Consider the following 19,334-nt stretch of genomic DNA (forward strand, 5'->3'; position numbering starts at 1 on the left):
AAGACCCTTGGAGCTGGGCCCCACTAGAACCTTGCCTTGCAGATGAGGCAAGTAGGAGCTGGAATGTGATGCCTGCTCCAGAGAAGTAGCCAGACAAGGTCACATGGGCTTGGTGGTCAGACTCCAAAGCCTTCTAGGAAAGGGACCAATCTAACACAAGGGGAGAAAATGGCCTTCCTGCACCACTGAGAAGGCAAACCAAAGCTTAGCTTCTCCCTCAGGTGAGGATGGATAAGTTGGTTTATGAAGGAGAGGCGCTAGGGCATCTATATCTTCATACGCCCGTCTCTTAGCCTTCTGGTTACATTCACACCAGCTCCCTGTGGTCTCTTAGCACTAGCCTGCCCCCACCCCCCTTTACCCTGAGGCCTGTGGGTATAAGAAAGAGCAGACCGAGTTGGCTGGGTGTACTTTATTGATGGTACATGACAGAGTAGGGCTCTCAGTCCCTCCCCTTCCTCGGGGGGTCTGGGATGGAAGCTGTGGAGGATGGGCGACGCTTGGTGTCAGGATGGATTTGGGGCCAGGACTCCCCAGCAGCTGACGGCCTCTCTCCCTCTCATGCTGTTGCTGGGGCTGGTGGTCCAGGGGCTCTTACTCCTTGGAGGCCATGTAGACTATAAGGTCCACCACTCTGTTGCTGTAGCCAAATTCATTGTCATACCTGGAAGAACGAGGAGGTAAGGGCTATTTCTCTGAGCTTCCACCAGAGGGCGCCAAGCTCTCAGGCACGTTATCACGCACATACCAGGAAATGAGCTTGACGAAGTGGTCATTGAGGGCAATGCCAGCCCCAGCATCAAAAGTGGAAGAGTGCGAGTCACTGTTAAAGTCGCAGGAGACAACCTGGGGAAAGGGAGAGGGCTAAGTACTGGAGCCTGGTCTTGCTTGGTGGAGCCCTGGGGCTACTGAGCTCCCCCACTTGCTCAGTACCTGGTCTTCAGTGTAGCCCAGGATGCCCTTCAGGGGGCCCTCTGATGCCTGCTTCACCACCTTCTTGATGTCATCGTATTTGGCCTAATAAGGTAAAAATGAGACGGTTAGTGCAGTTCCAAACTCACCACTGCCCACCAAAGCCCTTCCTCCTGAAACGCACCGCTTTCTCCAGCCGGCAGGTCAGATCCACGACGGACACGTTGGGGGTGGGGACACGGAAGGCCATGCCAGTGAGCTTCCTGCGGCCAGAAGGAGGGAGACAGGGTCAACTCCTGGCTCTGCCCACCTCCGGGGCCCCAGAGCCCAAGGGCAGGAAAGCAGCAAGAGAGCCTCACCCATTCAGCTCCGGGATGACCTTGCCCACCGCCTTGGCAGCGCCGGTGGAAGCAGGGATGATGTTCTGGGCAGCCCCACGGCCGTCACGCCACATTTTCCCAGAGGGGCCATCCACAGTCTTCTGGGTGGCAGTGATGGCGTGGACAGTGGTCTGGAAACAAGGAGGGAGTGAAGGTCCTTAACAGTGCTCACCAGCCCTCAACACCCCCCCAACCTGTAGGGAGAATTCAGGGAGCGAGGGACCTGACCCAACTCTGTGGAACCCCCAATACCACAGCTTGGGGCCCTGTCTAAGGAAGGGGAGGATTCAGTCCTGGGTCTGTTACCATGAGTCCCTCCACGATGCCAAAGTTGTCATGGATGACCTTGGCCAGGGGTGCCAGGCAGTTGGTGGTACAGGAAGCATTGCTGTAAAGGAGGCAGGTCAGAGGGAAGCATGCCCAATCCGTAACACGCAGCACTGACTGACCACTCCCCCACCCCCTCTGTGCTCCCTACGGCCATTCTCACCTGACGATCTTGAGGGACGTGTCATACTTCTCATGGTTCACACCCATCACAAACATGGGGGCATCGGCCGAAGGGGCAGAGATGATGACTCTCTTGGCGCCACCCTTCAAGTGAGCCTGTGGTAGAGAAGTTACAAACCCTGGTTCTTCTACCTTCCCTAGTCTCAGGTGGCTTCCCCCTGGGGCAGCTCGTTGCATCATTAGCCTCCCTGCCACTCACCCCAGCCTTCTCCATGGTTGTGAAGACACCAGTGGACTCCACAACATACTCAGCACCAGCATCACCCCATTTGATGTTGGTGGGATCTCGCCTATGAGGGAAGAACAGGACAAAGTTCTGGGACAGGAGCCTGAATCCAGAGGTCACCTCACCCTAGTGCCTCCCATCGGGCAAATTTCTTCCTGGCCGTCTTCCCCACTCACTCCTGGAAAATAGTAATTGGACTCCCATTGATGACAAGCTTCCCGTTCTCAGCCTTGACGGTGCCTTTGAATTTGCCATGGGTGGAATCATACTGGAACATGTAGACCTGGGGGAACAAGTGAGGCCATCAGGGGTCTGCCCTTGGCCAGGCTCTGCTCTTCCCCTGGCTGCATGGACGGCACTCACCATGTAGTTGAGGTCAATGAAGGGGTCATTGATGGCCACAACCTGCACTTTGCCGGACAGTATAGCAGCCCTGGTGACCAGGCGCCCAATACGGCCAAATCTGGGGGTGATGGGGTGAGAAAGTGTGAGGAGGGGGTAGAGAGAACTAAAACTCTCTTAGGTAGACAAGCAGCCTTAGGTCTCCTCATCCAGTTGGAATTTTCCTACCTCCAGAAAATTCCAAGGGATCTAATTTTATATACATTGGGCAACCCTGCTAGGCCATCAAGTAAAAGCTCCTACCTTCCCATGTGGTGATCAAGAACAAAGCCCTGCCCATCCCCCCGTCCTCCCGACCATCCTTTGAAGCCCTTGAAGGAGAAGTGACATTGCAGGGCACTGCCACCCACAGTCTGGGCACACGCCTGGCATGCGGCATTCATCACTCCCTCTATGTTCTGGGAATGCCTGGCCCAAATTCAGGCTACACCCTCTAGGGAGAAAAGACCTTTGCAGTCTCCATCACCAGGGTCAAAGGGCAGGGTTAAGGGTTAGCAATTAACTGGATGGGGTAAGCCCACCCCTTCTGTAAGTCCCTCCTGCAAATGGGAAAGAAATTGAGAAAAATGAGCTGCCTTTAATTCCATTAACTCAAGGTCTCTGATTTGTCAATCCGTTCCATCCCTTTTCCAAAAATCAGGAGTGGTAGCAACAGATGTGTGTGGGGTGGTGGGAGGAAGAGGGAAGCCCAGGCCCCCAGCTACAGAAAGGTCAGGCAGCTATATTTAACCTCAGATTAGGGTGGAGTGGGGGAGATCTGGTTTCTGGAAGACAGGATGGGGAGAAGGGCAAGATTCCCACAGCTTGCAGACACCTAATCCTCCTTATGACCTTTATGGCAATGGCCTTTAGGACTGGGGTCAGCTCTAGGCATGGATGGCAAGAGAGGGGCTGTGAGGCCAGCCAATTCGAGGGAAGGGGCTACTCCTCCAGGAGCCATTTTATAGTGGAAAATTTCTAGCTGTCCATGACTCAGCTCCCCCAGCTTGGCACTGAGCCACACCTTTCAAAAAAAAAAAAAAAAAAAAAAAAATCCAAAATCAAGAGGATCGCCCATAAACCCATTTACGTGGTTTATTTAAGAATTGTCTAGGAAAAGCATCACCCTTGAAAGGGAAAATATGGCCGGAGACTTAAGGAATGGGTCTGGGGCCAACATGGTCGGAAGATTTAGTCCGAGGTCCACTCTCTAGAGTTAGAAAAAGGAAAACGTTGCTTCACCTCGTTTACCGGATAAAGAAGACTCCACCCCACTGAAGCTGGAGCAGGAGGGTTAGTCATAAGCAAGTAAGGAGGAAGATATAGAGCTAAGGAAGCTTTCCTAACGGTGGTTCATTCATTTCCTTCCCAGTTGCAACATGGCCGCTGGGTTACCGCAAATGAAACCCCTCAGACCGGTGGACAAAAAGCACAGCTTTTTGCATCCCGGTGCAATGCCGGGGCAAGTCGAGGGGAAGGAGGCTGGTGGGGGGAGGGGATTCCGCCCCTGGCACGTGACCCCATAGGGCGGGAAAGGAAAGAAAGGAGCCCTGGAGAGGGGGTTTTGGGGATGGAGCGGGGCTCTCCTGTTTATCTGAGGCGGGTGGAGAGGAAGGTTCTGGACGGCTCGTCCCCGCAGGGGCGGAGTTACAGAAGGCGCAAGGTGGGGGACTCAAAGCCGTTTGGGGTAGTGGCCTGAGCCAGGGCAGAGCGCCGACCTTGAGGTCTCCTTGGGGTGGGGGCGGGAGAGCACCCACCCACCCATCTTCCGTCGGGTTTGTAGAGACCCGGGTCGGGCAAGGTCTGCAGACGCAATTCTACCCAGCGCCGAGGAACCTAAGGCCTCACGCTACCCCGCCCTCCAACTCACCCGTTTATGCCGACCTTCACCATCGTGTCTCAGAGATGCGGCTGTAGGGGAAGAGGAAGATGAGCATCAGAGGGCTCCGCGCCCCCTCCCCACCTCGGCCCACGAGGAAGGGTGCAGAACCTGTTCCCGCCCCCGCCCCAGCTCCCTGCCCCCATTCCTACGCTGCGCTTCATCACGTCCTTCTGTCCCTGCAATGCGGAGGCCGGATCCAGGCCCGTGCGGAACCCCGCACGGGTCCATCCGGCCAAATCCCCAGCCGTGCGCCCTTCCCCTCCCCCTTGCAGAACCACCAAGGGCCTTTCGTTCCTCCGCTTTTCCCTTTTTCACCTGGTACTGCACAAAAAGATGCGGCTGTCTGGCTAGCGGGCAGGAGCAGAGAGCATCGGGGGAGCGTGTGGTCTCAATTTATAGAAAGGGGGGGCGGGGGGCGTCGCTGACGCGGGCCCCGCCTCCCGCTCCGCGCGCCCAGTCCCTGCCAGAGGGCGCCGAAGAGGCCTGAGCTACGTGCGCCCGTAAAGCTGCTAGTAGCCGGGCTCGTTTTTTCCCCCATCCTAGACCCGCCTCCTTCAAGCCCGCATGCACCCTGCGAGTCGGCCCCGGGACAAAGAAGGGGAGCGGACCGGGATCGGCCTGGTGGGATGGTGATCGGTGATGGTGCCCAGGACGGAACTGTGGGCCTGTAGGGGACTTTGGACTCGAGGATGGGGGGCCCTGGGGATAACTGACGGTACCCAGGAGCCAGGGGCGTTGAAGTTGCTGCACGGACGAAATGGGAGGACTTAGGGAGCTGGTGGGATGTGGGGTTAGAGCAGGAGCCCGGGACAGGTCCGGACTGCACGGTGCCCGCCTCCTCCTCCCTTTCTTTCAAAGGTTGAGAGGCGGGAAGGCTGAGGAGAGTCTCCTCGAGGCTCTTCGGTAGTGACACTGGAACCGCTCAGGAAAAGGCCCGGGAGGGGCCAGTCCACCTCGAGTGGGGCCTTCTCTGCCCGCACTTCCTCTCCTCATCCCCTGGCTCCTGGCCTCTCTGGACTGAGGGCCTGCGCTGGGCATGGATACTGGGGGCCCTTGAGGGGGAGGCTTCAGAGAAGACTTGAGGGGGAAGTTTCTGCACTGAAGGTCACCGTGTCCTGCTGCTCGGGCAAGAGTCCTGATGATTGGGGCAGACAAACCAGGCCCTGTGTGCACCAGCTGCCCTCCCCTAGGAGGGGGGCAGGGGGCCGGGACCACTGGTGAGGGCTGGGCTAGTGGCAGGCTAGAGGCCTCCCACAAAGTCGCTCCTGGGAAGCTGAAGGCTGTGCGGCCCAGGCCGGGAGACAGTGCTCCTTTCACCCCGCTCCTGCTCAGGGCAGAGAGCTGGACGTGACGGCGGAAGTCCCTCCCCATCCTGGGACGTGCAGGCAAGCCAGAGAGCCAGGGCCTCTCCATTCCTGTTGGGGGCAGGGTGAGCAGTCCAGAAGGGGGAAAACTGGGAGGAAAGAGGGTCTTGGGGACATGGCAGGAGCAGCCTCCCCCATTGCCCCCCACACAGGTGAGAAAGAGGAAGGGATCTATTTCCCGTCCAGAGGGATTGGGAGCCTGGGCTGGGCCAGGTTTGTGAGCTGAGAATGGAGGGAGGGCTGGGGTTTCCAGGGGGTGGGGAGTGGGGAACTTGCCGATCAGCAGGTGCAGGGGAGGGGGATGCTGGGGCCTCAGCTGCTCAATGTAACCTGAGACCAGCCCCCTGCCCTTGGAGCTGAAGAGGCTGTGGCTAAGTTTAGCCGACCTTCCGGGCTCGCCCGCCTTCCTTGGGGCCTGCAGCCATGGCTGTGTCCACTTTTCTTGAACAGCAAGAAAAGCAAGAGCAGAGCAAGAGGACGCTTGATGGGGTGGGGGTGGGGGTGGGGGCGGGGGTGAACACCACCCCACACTCCAGAGGGAGCTTTCTGGAGCTTGAGCCTGGTGGGGTAAGTGTGGGAGGTGCCTGCTCAGGCAGGAGTCTCAGCAGTGTGTCCTTCCAGCTGTGGTTCCACCAGGATCATTAACCCTGTCTCCACCAAGAGCTGTAAGAGCCCCTCTGTGCTCCTGTGCTATCCAAAGCTCTTTGCATTTTCCCCTTTGCCTCCTGCTTGTCACAATTTTTTGATTACTGTCCTCTGCCAAAAGAAAAAAGGGCGCTTCATGCCCAGGGCTTATTACTGACAGTCTGCTGTTGTCAAGACAGCCATCAGTGACGTCATGACAGGCTTACTGCCTCTGGGTCCAGGTGACTCAGCAGGGACCAGACTTGGGGAGTAGGTAGGGATGAATAGCTTCAGGGGGAGGTAGCATGCTTAGGAGTATGGTCTGCACCTGAGGGGCTGGGCCTCCTGCAGCCCCTGCAACCTTGAGGAACCCGATGGACAGACCTTGCCTCCCTCTACAGAGCTGGAGGGCATCACGACCCCCAGTCCCCAGTCCAGCCAAGTCAGTCACCTCTCTTTAGAGATGGGGGTGGGGGGAATGGTATAGAGCAGGCTTTCTCCATCTCAGTGATGTTGACATTCGGAAACAGATAATTCTTTGTTGCGGGGCTGTCCTGTGCACTGTGGAATGCTTAGCAACCTCCCGCCACTACCCACTAGATGGTGGTAGTTGCCTGCCTAGGCACTGCCATATATCCCTTGGGGGGCAAAATTGCCCCCCCAGCCTGAGAACTGCTGCTCCGGAGTTGTAGAATTCTCCACAGCAGAGCAGTCTTGTTGCTTGTGTGGGGAAGGGGAGCTGAGAAGGGAGCATGAAGCTTGTCTGAGATCTTGAGATGGGCCCCAGGACCCTTGGGGGACCCTATCCTCCTCAATTTCTTTTCTGGATTGGTAACCCTGAATCTGGACTGGTATGAAAGAGGAAACGAGATGCTTAGGAAAAATGTCTAGAAGTATATAAAACAATTTATTCATTAGAAAACAAGGAAATTAGCAAACATATATTCCAAAGAGACAGTAGTACTGTTCAGGTAGGCTGGCTTTAAGAGAAATGCTTTGCATTATCAAGATCACGTATGCATTAAAAACAAGGAGACAGGCAAATAAATATTTTACAAGGGGAATGGAGTTCCAGGTCACCCCACAAGATTCCCTGCACAGCAGGGATGGGAACAGGCAAGGTGACCTCTCAGGATCTGTGCCTGCGAGAGGACACTCGGCGGATGGGGGTGGTTTTCTTGGGTGTCTCATCATCTGTCAGCTCTGCTGAAAGCTCTATTGAAAGAATGGAGGAGTAAGAAAAAGCTGAGTCACAAAGATGGCGAAAAATATATCTCAGAACAAACGAAACCACACTATAGAAAATCCCCAACTGCAAGGGAGCGGGTGGGGGAGCACCATGGGGGAGTGAGGTGGAGGCAATCTACACTCAGTGGGATCTCCACAGCAGGACCCTCCGAACCAGCCCTCCCTGCCTGAGCATGTTCTTTTTGGGCCTAGTCCAGGAGGGAGCACTGTACCTTCCTCGCTGGACTCATCACTTGAGAAGACAATTTTGGGTTTCTTTTTAGAAGTTTGATGCTGGCTGTTTGGATACCGATAGGTAGTACGTCGGGGCTCAGGCGTGACAAAGTCATTGTCAGAGGCAGCAGAAGCCAGATGCTGGTGCCTAGGGACTAGAAAAGGCAGGAGACAGGAGTCAAACAAACAAAAACACACGGAATTGCAGGTGCAACCACTGCCTTAGGGAGAGCCTGGTCTGGTCTCTCCCTGGGGCTACATCACATACTGGCTGATTGTTTCTTGGTGGCTGATGGGGCCCCTTGGCCAAGCTCAAGCTCCTCCATTGCATCCAAACCTCTGGTGTGACAGGCCCGAAGTTTCTGCTCAAATTCATCTATGATAGCCTGGAGAGAAAAAGGGATATTAAGAGCAGGCCTGGAAATATAATTCTATGATTAAAAAGAAACGGGTTAGAGACAGAAAGATCTGGTGCCAGGTCACTGGTAATTTGGTTGCCATCAAGCTGGGGTAAGTCCAGCAGCTGTGTGGGTGTCTGTGGGCCCCAGAACATTGCTTAGGGAGAGCAAACTGCACTAACCAGGCCACTCACCTTGCCCTCAGGCTTGGCCCCACGCCGCAGCTTGCCCACAACCAACAAAAAAGCACTGAAGACAGCCTCGTCTGACAGCTTATCTCCAAAGCAATCGAAATTGTCAAGCATCTTGCGGAGGCTGCGCTCTGTGAGGGGCAGCTGTGACACACAGTAGGCCAGGTCCCGGTACTGCCGCTCAGTTCTGCAGATGGGAAGGGCTTTGTGAGGAGCAGAGAGAGCCAGGACGGAAAGGCCCATCCTTCCTCTTCAAGCTCCCACAGCCCAAGGGATGCCACTGGTGGGAACGGAGACCTCTTTCCCCTCAGGGCCCACTCAGCACCAGGAACTCTCGGGGAGGGCTGCGTACCGGGCTGTGCGGAACCGCTGGCACAGCTTCTCCACCAGGCTCTCTGTCTGCTTGTCCTTGTTGATGTAGGAGAGAAGCTGCCTGCAGAAAAAGGAGACGAGACTGTGTGATCACCCAGGAGCCCTGTCCTCATCCACTAGGTCTGACCTGTACCCTCAACCTAGCACCAGTCGTCTCTGTCACAACTTTACCTTAGAAGACTCTTCTCTGCTATGGCCGCTGCCTGCCTCACTGTTCCTCGTTCCTCCCATATCCCAGAGAAGGGGTCAGCGCCCTCCCCCTCATTTTCACCACAAATGGAAATTAATAAGAACAGGTGCCACTTAGGAAGAACTACTAAGTGCCTGCCACCATGTTAGGAACTTTATCTTATTTAATCTTCTCAAGAAAACTAGGGAGCCAGTATTATTAGCCCTATTTTTAGAGAGGTTGTTATTATTGGAGGTCACACAGCCAAAACGTAGCAGAGCTAGAATTCAAATCCTAAGCCTGTGCTTTCCCACTGTACTACACGAAAAATGTAGCCTAAGGCCCAGGGAACTGTACTTCATGATGGTGTGGAAGGGCTCTTCCTCCACCCCACCCTCAGGGTCCGACAGGCGGCTGATGATATCTGGAAGGAGATTATAGATTGCATTGCCCTGTAAGAGACAGAGTTGTGTTAAAGAGATGAGGCAACCTACACACTCCCTCTGCAGCAACCCCTCAATGCCTCTCTGTCCCCTCACCTTATGGGACAGCTCGTTGAAGAAGTTCTTGGCCAGGGCAGCAATCTGAGGCTCAGGGTCAATGAGCAGCACGGCCATCTCACTGACCTGCCCCTTCACCTTCACCATGTCCTTCAGGATCAGGTGCGTCATCACCAGTCCTGCCGTTTTCCGCACTTGCTGAGCTGGGTCCCGCAGGCTAGGGAAGACGTCTCAAGTTGTTGGGCTATGCCCTAAGTTGGCAGGAAAACCCCCAAGCAGGAATCTGTTACCCCATATGGTGCCATTCCCAAAGCAGTTAGAAAGCCAGCTAGAGTTGAAAGCTGGTGCTGGGGAAAGAGGTCAAACTTTAGCCAAGGCTTTAGACAGAGGAGTCAATCTCCTTAGGGTTGTACTTGGTCAAGTGCCTGCACAAATCAAGCATCAAGCATGTGCTCAAGACTAAGAGAATACAGCCTTAGCAATTCTTATCCTGACTCAACCAGACTCCCAGGGCTTGTAGGGACCACTGAAGCATTAGAGGAACTGCTTACCGAGCATACAGGTGAGGTGTCCAGGGGTCGACCAGGTTGGGGAAGCGGATGGCCAGATCCCCAGTGGCTACCATGAGGTTAGACCGGACAATGGGGAGTGAGGACTTTTCTAGCATGGTGAACAGAAGACGAAGCTGGGAGTCACAGAAAGTGGCACTAGGGGCAAGGAAAGGATCATCAGAGAAGCTACATTATTCCCATCCTCCTTGAGAAGGCAGTACCAAAAGTCAGGCCTACCTGATCATGCAGAACTTGCCAAGGGCAAGTGAAGCAGCTGCAGAGAGATCTGGGTTGCTATAGAGGCCCGGGTTGTTACAGACTTTAAGCAGAAGTGGAACAAAGGCAGCCAGTACCTGTTTGCCTATTGGAAGAACAACTCTGGGTTTGGCACAAGTTATGATAGTTGGAGAAGTCACTCAGCAATTCTTTATTTTTATTTTTACCCAGTAACTCTTACCATCCAACAGTTCCACCTCGCAGATGTTACGGATCAGTTCTCCCTCTGTGTCATCTGCACTGGTCCCAACCAGCCCCAGCTCCTCCTCCATGGCAGTCTCAGAGCTATTATTCTGAAGGGAAAGAAGCAGGGGATCATGGGTGATCAGAGACAACATTTTTGATCCCATCCTATACTTCATTTTGCCCAGCATGAACAATTCTAGGGAGAGGCAAATTCTGCAAAACCATTCATAGAATTGCCAAATGTGTCTATAAAAGAGAACAGACTCCTGAAAGAACTAGGCTCCATTTGTTTTTAAGTTGCCAAAGTATGTTTCTACATCTCTTAACTCATCCTCATAAAAGACATAATTTCCTGTATATGGTTAATAGACAGGATCATGTCAGACAATGGTTCAAGATCACAACTTTATCCCACTGCAGCAGGGCTCTCTGTCTTAGCTGCCTGCAAGACATCCCTGCCTCTAGTTGGAGAATACAAGGCTCCTGTCAGGTGCCAGGCCTAGTAACCCAGGCTGATGGGAGAAGAGGGCAGGGGTTGGTGTGTGTGTGTTATAGCACTGCCTCAGGCAGAGCCTATATTTTATGCTGAGGTTACTAACTGGATACTCTGTATTTACTCAAAACTTTCCTTCCTGGGTGATTATGGATAGACTGTTCAACTTTGTTCACACTAATCTTTCCAGGGTAGTAGCAGCAAAGAGGCAGAGATTTTTCACTCTATTTAATAGTTAGAAAAGCTGAGATCCTCAGAAGGAAATGTAAATGGCCAGATGTCATGAAAGAAATCTGGGAAATACTTGGGGCACGAAGGCAAGCAAATGCCAGGCAAAGCTTCCTTTACCTTCTCCTTTGGATCTTTAGTCTTGTGCTCCTGTTCCTCCCGAAGAACTCGGCGGCGACAGAGCTCTCCACTTATTGCCTGTTCCAAATGTACCAGCTGCTGCAGAGCTACGTCCCCAGCCAGAGACAGCAGGTTCATCAACAGGAAAGTGGGGAGCATGGGGATCTCCTCTGGAGGAGGGAAAGTCAGACAGTAGGGAGAAAAATAATCAAGTTTCACAGGCCCCTGAAATCCCATTTTTACTCGTCTTCCTCTTGCTCATGTGCTACTCAAACTAGTGAAGAAGCAAGAGATGTTTTACTTTATTAGAATCACTAGAAGGAAATATCTGAAACTCTTGAACTGTAACCCAGTTTCCTTGATTCTTGAAGACAATCATGTACTATATAGCTTATATGGCGTGACTGTGTGATTGTGAAAACCAGGTGGCTCATACTCCCTTTACCCAGTGTATGGACAAATGAGTAGAAAAATGGGAACAGAAAGTAAATGAATAATAGGGGGGGAGGAGGGGTATGGCATTTTTTAGTGTTTTCACTTTTTTCTTATTTTTTTGTTTTTTGGAGTAATGAACATATTCAAAAGTTGATTGTTGTAATGAATGCAGAACTATATGATGATACTGTGAACTGTACACTTTGAATTACTGTATGGTATGTGAATATATTTCAATAAAATTGCATTAAAAAAAAACCTGCATAGCTCATTGGTTTCCCATGAAGTGAACCCCTGTGTGACCTCCCAGATCAAGAAAGAGATGATCTGAACCCCCTCCCAATCACTATCCCTCTCACCTCCACTAAGGAAACCACTACCTTGACTTTCATTATAGTAACTCCTTTTTTTCTTTATATTTTTGTCACATAAACATTATTTCTAAATATCATAGTTTTAATTTGTTTCTGAATATAAATAAATGGAATCATACATTAACAGGAAAAAGGAGAAGGGGAAGGGGAAGAAGAGGAAAAGGAGGAGGAAGAAGAAGAGATGGAGGTGGGGGGTTGGGGGGGTAACTGGTCCAACTTGAGTGACAAAAACAAAAGTTCTCTTGGCTCTTTTCTCTTCTTGGCAGATGAGACAGTATGGACTGAGGGGGTGATGGGCTGTTGTAGAAAGTGGTGGTGGCAGTGGCTTCTGGGCTGGCAGGGAAAGCAGCAGAAGCTGACTGTCCCACAATGGGCCCATTAACCCCCTGTCCTACTTACTCGGGTCCTCCTGGGTGGTGCTCTTCTCCTCCAGCTTCTCCAGGGCTTGCTTTGCACAGCCCTGCAATATCTGGGCACAGATCACCTCGGGGCCCTCTGCCAGCTGGTAAATGAGGGTCACTGCCACCTCTTTGAATGGGATCCAAAGTGGGTCTGGGTGGACAAAACCTGTACAGGAGAAGGAAGAAGTTGCCCACTGTAGAGAAAGGACCCAATTCTGCCCAAAGCCCTTCTTGACAGCTCACCTTTTGTGACCATCTCCCGTAGCTGCTCAAACAATCTGTGTTCTTGAGGCAGTCGGAAGGGAGGGTGACGTTTGCCGAGAGAAGGCTGAACAGAACAGCAAAGAAAGACAGGATGTGGTTGTGTGTAGAAGGTAGGTCAGAGGATCTCCATTCTCTCTACTTTGGACATGATCACCCCACATACCTTTCTCCTGTCAGAGATGTTGGCAATAACATGGCACACCTGTTGGGCCAGCCGGTAGTCCTGTGGAAACTTCTCATCCAGCCCTATGCTTACCAGTGTGTCTAAGTTGCTTCCCACAATTTCTGGTTTTCCTCTAGGGGAAGGAAGACTGAGAGTTAAAGCCAGTCATGGAACCCCTATAGCCAGGACTCTGCAGTGGGGGGACAGTGCCAGTGGGAATAGGCAACAGCACCCAGTGAGCTTCTGGGGCTCAGAACACTTCAGGAAGGCTCTCACACAGGGCCAGCCCCTCTGAATCCCACTATTTCTACTGGCAGTTTTACTAGTTTATTTTCCATTTAGGCAGCCAACTCACATGCAGAGCTCAGCTGCATCTGACTACTACTACTGAAGGAAAGGGAATCTTCTCACAACCTTACTTTCCTCTCCCATCCTACTGCCTGTCTGGACGGGAGCCTCACCGTGCCATCATCCCAAGAAGCATGATGGCGGAGCAGCGCTCCAGAGCAGAGCAGGGGACCTTCTCAGTTGCACGCTCCCACAGCATTTGGGTCACTGATGGTTTCAATTCATCCTTCTGCACAAACTCACAGAGCTGAAGAGAAAGGAAAAACAAGCCAGGACAATTTTCGGTTTCAAAAATACCAATTCCCCCTAACCTTGGTTTACCTTTCTGAAGAGAATTTTGAGAACTGAAGTAGATAAAAGCAAAACTTAAGAATGGAAAAGGAAAAATGAAGCTTGAAAGGTAAAGTAGGTTCCTGATGAAAAGGGGGAAAAGAAATCAAAATAAAGTTTCAGTGGCTGAGAGATTTCAAATCGAGTCAAGAGGTCATTCTGGATGATATTCTTATGCATTATATAGATATTCCTTTTTAGATTCTAGTGCATTAGAATAGCTAGAAGGAAACACCTAAATCTGCTGAACTGTAATCTGGTAGACTTCATTCTTGATGATGATTATATAACTATGTAGCCTTTACTGTGTAACTGTGATTGTGAAAACCTTGTGACTGATACTCCCTTTACCCAGTATATGGATAGACGAGTAATAAAGTAGCGACAAAAAACATATATAAATAATGGGGTGGGGGTGGGGATAAGGGGTAGGGGATGGTTTGGGTGTTTTTATTTTTATATTTTATTTTGGAGTAATGAAAATGTTCTAAAATTGATTGTGGCGATGCGTGCCCAATTGTATGATGACACTGTAAGCCATTGTTTATAAACTTTGGATGAATTATATAGTATGTGAATATATCTCAATAAAACTGCATTTAAAAATGTAAAGTAGGCATTTGAGAAGATACTTCTCTCTCCATTCTATGCTATTTTTCTTTTCTCATGTCTCCAAAATTTGTCTTATTCAGATGACATACTGAAACTTTTTGAATTCCATCTGGATCTATAGTTCTGATTACATTCTGGAGATTTCTAGTAGGTTTTCTTGCTGTTTCCACAAACTCAACATGTTAAAATGGAAGCCATCATCTTCACTTGTCTTTTCACTTGGCCAACATTAGCAACACTCTTAGTTAGAGATGCGTAAAACTTAGTCACCTAATTTTAAGAATCATTTAGTCCTACTGATTCTTCCTTTAACATGTATCTTCCACCAAGTCCAATTCTGTGGCCACTCCCCCCAACCCCTTGTCACTGCACACCCATAGCACCCTCCAATGACCTGCCTGCCCCTAGCCTCTTCTCTTCAACCACCTGGTATGCCACTGCTGCACCAATCTCCCCAAACATCTATTTCAGTGCATCACATGCCTGCAGATTATTTTGGACTAGATCTCCTTTGTCTGGTATAGGTGCTCCTGACAAGTAGTTAGCCTAAGAGATCTCAGGCCAGTTGATACCACCAGGTCCTTTTCTTTTCCCCATTAAAGAGAAAAATGTGGCTGGCAGCAGTGTTCCTGCCAGTGGAAGCTGGTGGTCAGCACCACTTCCACCTTTTGTCCCCGTAACCCAGAAGCTTTAAAGCATATTTGCTTAAAATGCTGGGGGGCCCCCAGCTAGTGAGGTTAAAGTCCTAGCCTTTACACTATTGCACCTCAACTGTTCTCTTCCCTACTCTGTACTCCTCAGTATAGCCTAGAAGTAGGTCTTCTCGAGCTCTTAGTACCAGAATTTGAATCTCAATTTTGCCACTAACTAGCTGTAACTGGTCAAGTTCCTTAACTTCCCTGTGCCTCAGTTCTTGCATTGTAAACGCAGATAATAATGCTACCTCTTAGGGTTGTTGTGAGGATTAAACTAGTTTATGAGTAAACTGCTAATCCATGTAAGTATTGCTGTTATTATATTTCTACTACTACAAACATCATTACCTGTTCCACTTATCTGGACACTTAATTAAAAATCTGTTGAATTTTTCTATTAATGCTTTATCTTTTTCAACTTACAACTACTCTGTTGGTTCTTTTCAAGTTGGGAACTTGAAAGCAAATAGTCTTATCCTTGCTCATGAGGCTGAGTAAATTGCTGAACACATAGTCATCATTCACTAAACTTGTTGAATAAATAAGAGGAAGTGAGGAGACTTACAATTTCCTCAAGACACTGAATGGTCCCAACTGAGGCATCCACTAGCAGCAAAGAGAGATTCTGAATCAAAGCCTGGGCCTTGGCTCTGTGGGAAGAGCAGAGATCAAGGGTCATTAACACTTTCCCCAGCTCTCCTACCTTTTACAACATTCATGGACAGATCAAGACTAGAAGTTGAACCTGGCAAACAGGTTATTAGGGCTATTCCACCACTGCCTATTCCACCAGTGTCAAATAATTTCCCTGCAAGTTCAAGCCCCACTACAGACCTACCGCCTGTGAGCTTCATAGCTCCTCTAGAAGGATGCCCCCTTCCTTCAGGAGACGAGAAAAGTCCCATGAGAAGCTGACCTCAGAAAAGTCAGCAAAGGCAAAACCACGTCACATACCTGGCGGAGTCCCCCTTGGGGTTGAGGTAGAGCTGGCGGTAGGCATTGAGCACAGCTTCCCGGACACCAGGCTCCTTAGACCAAATGAGAGGCAGCATGCGGCGCACCCCAAACAGGGCCTGGGGCACCCCAAATTGGGACACCATTACGAAAAATTCAATCACTTCCTGTACCACTGAAAAGACAGACACAAATGTCATCCTTCTGCTTGGCCAAACTCCCCCAATATGTATGGATAAAACTCTTCTTACTGTAGCAACATGCTTTCCTTGAGAACGCTGACTTTTCCTATAATGACTTATCACGAAATACTAAATGTGTAAAAATACATAATCTACAGGGAGCTATACAAAGCAAATGAAAAGAATCAACCCCAACACCTAATCCTTACAGAAGGTGTCCCTGGCACACCTGTAGTTGTGTGTTCATACATCATCTTGCTGATGATGCCAATGGCCTCTGTAATCTTCCGAGAGAAGCTGTAGGCGTCCTGTAGATACTGCACCAGCATCTCCTGCTTTACCAGGTCATCATTTTCTCTGGATTTGTCAGGCTCTAACACACTGAGTTTGTCCTTACAGACAGTCTGTCCTGAGTCCCTGTCCTCTGCAAGCTTCTGGGGATTCTTCTCCTCTGTGGAAGCTGCTGGGCCTACAAGTTAGAGAATTACAGGATAGTTTTTTGTTCAAGGATACAGAGGGAAATTCAACAACTATAAACATCTCTAGATATTTCCTTGCAAAGTAGGAAGGTATGAAATTAGAACCTATCCTAAAATATCTTGGTCCAGACCTCAAAAAAGATTCCTGAAATTCTCTATGGTTTGGAAATATCCTTTTATAGCCTGTGACTATCAATCACAGGCCTTGGGCTGCCTCCATTCCAGAGTAAAGCACTGCTAACTCTCTTCTGGTCCCTTTCAACAGCAGGCTCTGGCATAAAATAAATGCTCAATAAATACTAGTTGCAATGTTTTGTTTGTTGACTGAAGAAGAAGAAATTACCTTTGAAGATACTTCCCAGGAGATTCAGGTACCTGGTCTCCTCTGACTCCTCTGGGTCCATATGACTGAAGAGTTTGGACTCAGGGAAGTGGCCTATGGCTTCGCGGGTGAGAATGATGGCATGCCTGAAAGAACACATCAACAACTTGCCACCAATTCAGCACCCAGCAGAATATCACTGTGGCCTTTCGTAAGGGAGCCTACCTCACGATTCCATCAAGACCCTAGACCCACTGCCCCAAGAAAAGGGGCAGTTCTCATGCTTAAAAGGTTAAGGCTCAAAACACTTCTATTCCTATTTCTGCAGTGACAAGGCCGTACAATAGTCTTAAAGAACTCAAAAGAGGCTTCCTAAAATTTAAAATCACCAACTATTCCAAGTATTTGTTCAAAAACTTTGCTCATTTTAAAGCTGGGGTTGTTTCTCTTTAAGCCAGAGTAATTATCCCCATGTAAAACTCTCATGTACACACAGAAGCCATTAGCCACAGATGGCTATTGAACACTTGAAATGTGACTGGTGTGACTTGAGATGTACTGTGAGTGTAAAACGCATGCTAAATTTAAAAAACTTTGTACTAAAAAGGAATATAAAATATCACATTAATAATTTTTATACTGCTTACACGTTGAAATGATAACACTTAGGATACATGGGATTAAATAAAATATGTTATTAAAAAAAACTTTGCTCAGTAAAAGTTCAGAAACAATAAACTTAATAACTAGCTAATCAGTTTATGGTACATTATGCAATGGGATTCTATGTAGGCAGTTACTCATGTATAAATATCAAAAACACCACTAAGATATAAACAATTAAATGAAAAAAGCACAATGGATATAGAATTCTATCCTTGTGTAAAAAAGGGGATAAAAGAACATATAATTGATTCTGGGGATTGTATGTCTATAAATTATCTCCAGACTAGATGCTCTAGAAGGATGCTCAATAAACTCGTAGCATTGCTTCCCTGTGGGAAGGAGACCTAGGGGGCTGGGAAACAGCTTTGGAAGGGAACTTTTCATGGCATATTCTTTTGTAGTTTTAAATTTTGCACCATGTGAATGGAACATATTGCTTCATTTTTTAAAAGTAGATTTCTGCTTTAAAAAAAGTTTTAAAAAGAGTTATTTAAAAAAGTTTGTTCTAACATTTGTTTAAATTTGTAGTTGGAAGCAAAACTACTCTGGATTTGTAATCAGAAGATTCAAGTTCAGCTCTGCAACTTACTAGCTGTGTGTGTGTGTGTGATGGTCAAGTCATCTAATCTGAGCCTATTTCCTTATCTGCAAAATGGGGAAGATAAACTAACCCAAAAAAATTGTGGTGAGAAACCATAAAAAGTTATACAAACTAAAAGCACATCATTTAAGAAAGCAGAGAGGAAAAGCTGCTGGTTCTTAGGTAAAAACCTCAGTTATTAAGAATTTAACCCAGCATCTATTACAGAGGAGTTTTGAAGCAGGGGGTGACATATTTAAGATGAGAAGAAACCCTCCTCTGATTGAAGGGATTCCTTGTTAAAGGAAGAAGAAGCAGTTCTAAAACTATAGTCTCTTTTTCTGCTTTAGCAAAGTAAAAAGACATCAGAGAGACTTAAGAGAGTTAGAGGGCAAACAGCCATGCTCTATATTCAGCCTTTTCTGAATAGCCTAATCAGGTAAGAAGTAAATACATGATGCATGGTTGAGGTTTAAGACTACTTGTTGGCAGCTTTAAGGGCTTTTGTTGCCCAGCTGTTTAAGGTTCTAGAATCACAGAAACACTGGGAGAAATCTTTTCTCTAGGATCAGCATTCAGGCTAGGCTGATTTGCAGATAAGATCAGGGTGGGATTAAACAAGACTTGATATCATTTATTCACTCATAATTAGAATTAGAAAGCCATTAGAGATTATATGATATAATCACCCCCCCCCCCTTTTTAAACAGATATCAAAACTACTGAGGCCCAGAAAGTTTAAGCAACTTACTCAAGAGTGCACAACTAGAACTGAATAGGCTTACTTCTTTAAATGAAGGAGGGTTTTGTCACGATTAATTATAATATAAATATAATACTGTTTTATATTTAATTGTTTCAGTACTCTATTTGGACATTCATAATAGGGTAAAAGCATGCTTACTTTGATTGTGAACTATGTCTTTGGCACAAATCTAGTGTTCACACCATCACCATGTGAAAGCACCTACCACCATCTGGTGGCAGCATACCCTAAGTGTGGCTCATTTGAAAGAAAATACATTCGTTTCTCAAAGGTTAATTCTCTAAACTTAAACAGGCCAGTAGAAAACATCCCATTCTTTCACATACTTGTAACTAGCTTTGGCAAGCAGCTGACGGATATGTCCTTCGACCTCTTCAACGGTCTCTGTTTTTGCAATTTCCTCAGAAATCTCTTCTTCCTGGGGAAGCTTTAGAAGTTGCTTCAGGGTAGACTTTAACTCTGGCAGCATGGCTTCCCACTCCTCCTCTGGGTCCAGCACAGCAGCTGAATGACAGAGTCTCCCTTAGTCCCTGTCACTG

At 48.8% G+C, this 19,334-nt stretch overlaps 2 protein-coding genes across 4 annotated transcripts in view; both read right to left on the minus strand.

The window, feature by feature from the left end:
• Positions 1-397: 397 nt before the first annotated feature.
• GAPDH (glyceraldehyde-3-phosphate dehydrogenase) lies at positions 398-4,714 on the minus strand. The gene is made up of 12 exons (XM_037846794.1): positions 4,607-4,714; positions 4,280-4,320; positions 2,392-2,491; positions 2,205-2,311; positions 2,002-2,092; positions 1,783-1,898; positions 1,599-1,680; positions 1,272-1,423; positions 1,097-1,175; positions 934-1,017; positions 749-846; positions 398-664 (listed from the first exon to the last, which is right to left on the minus strand). The coding sequence occupies exons 2-12, from the start codon at positions 4,300-4,302 to the stop codon at positions 595-597; spliced, it is 1,002 nt and encodes a 333-aa protein (XP_037702722.1). The 5' UTR covers positions 4,303-4,320; positions 4,607-4,714; the 3' UTR covers positions 398-594.
• Positions 4,715-7,167: 2,453 nt separating this feature from the next.
• Positions 7,168-19,334, minus strand: part of NCAPD2 (non-SMC condensin I complex subunit D2) — a 32,046-nt gene continuing 19,879 nt past the window's right edge. For 2 of the 3 annotated variants that reach the window (XM_037846647.1, XM_037846648.1), the window contains exons 13-32: positions 19,122-19,299; positions 16,805-16,929; positions 16,212-16,451; positions 15,801-15,975; positions 15,412-15,496; positions 13,323-13,456; positions 12,862-12,994; positions 12,678-12,762; positions 12,433-12,600; positions 11,225-11,394; positions 10,379-10,490; positions 10,159-10,282; positions 9,922-10,077; positions 9,410-9,587; positions 9,228-9,322; positions 8,682-8,762; positions 8,333-8,516; positions 8,009-8,126; positions 7,740-7,895; positions 7,168-7,494 (exon numbers count right to left, since the gene is read on the minus strand). In XM_037846647.1, coding sequence (XP_037702575.1) covers positions 7,409-7,494; positions 7,740-7,895; positions 8,009-8,126; positions 8,333-8,516; positions 8,682-8,762; positions 9,228-9,322; positions 9,410-9,587; positions 9,922-10,077; positions 10,159-10,282; positions 10,379-10,490; positions 11,225-11,394; positions 12,433-12,600; positions 12,678-12,762; positions 12,862-12,994; positions 13,323-13,456; positions 15,412-15,496; positions 15,801-15,975; positions 16,212-16,451; positions 16,805-16,929; positions 19,122-19,299 — 2,783 coding nt within the window. In that variant the 3' untranslated portion in view covers positions 7,168-7,408. Of the gene's footprint in view, positions 7,495-7,739; positions 7,896-8,008; positions 8,127-8,332; positions 8,517-8,681; positions 8,763-9,227; positions 9,323-9,409; positions 9,588-9,921; positions 10,078-10,158; positions 10,283-10,378; positions 10,491-11,224; positions 11,395-12,432; positions 12,601-12,677; positions 12,763-12,861; positions 12,995-13,322; positions 13,457-15,411; positions 15,497-15,800; positions 15,976-16,211; positions 16,452-16,804; positions 16,930-19,121; positions 19,300-19,334 lie in introns of those variants that run through there. The other variant, XR_005218422.1, reaches the window with a different exon arrangement.

The sequence above is a fragment of the Choloepus didactylus genome, chromosome 8 (genome assembly GCF_015220235.1).
Source record: "Choloepus didactylus isolate mChoDid1 chromosome 8, mChoDid1.pri, whole genome shotgun sequence".
NCBI lineage: Eukaryota > Metazoa > Chordata > Mammalia > Pilosa > Megalonychidae > Choloepus > Choloepus didactylus.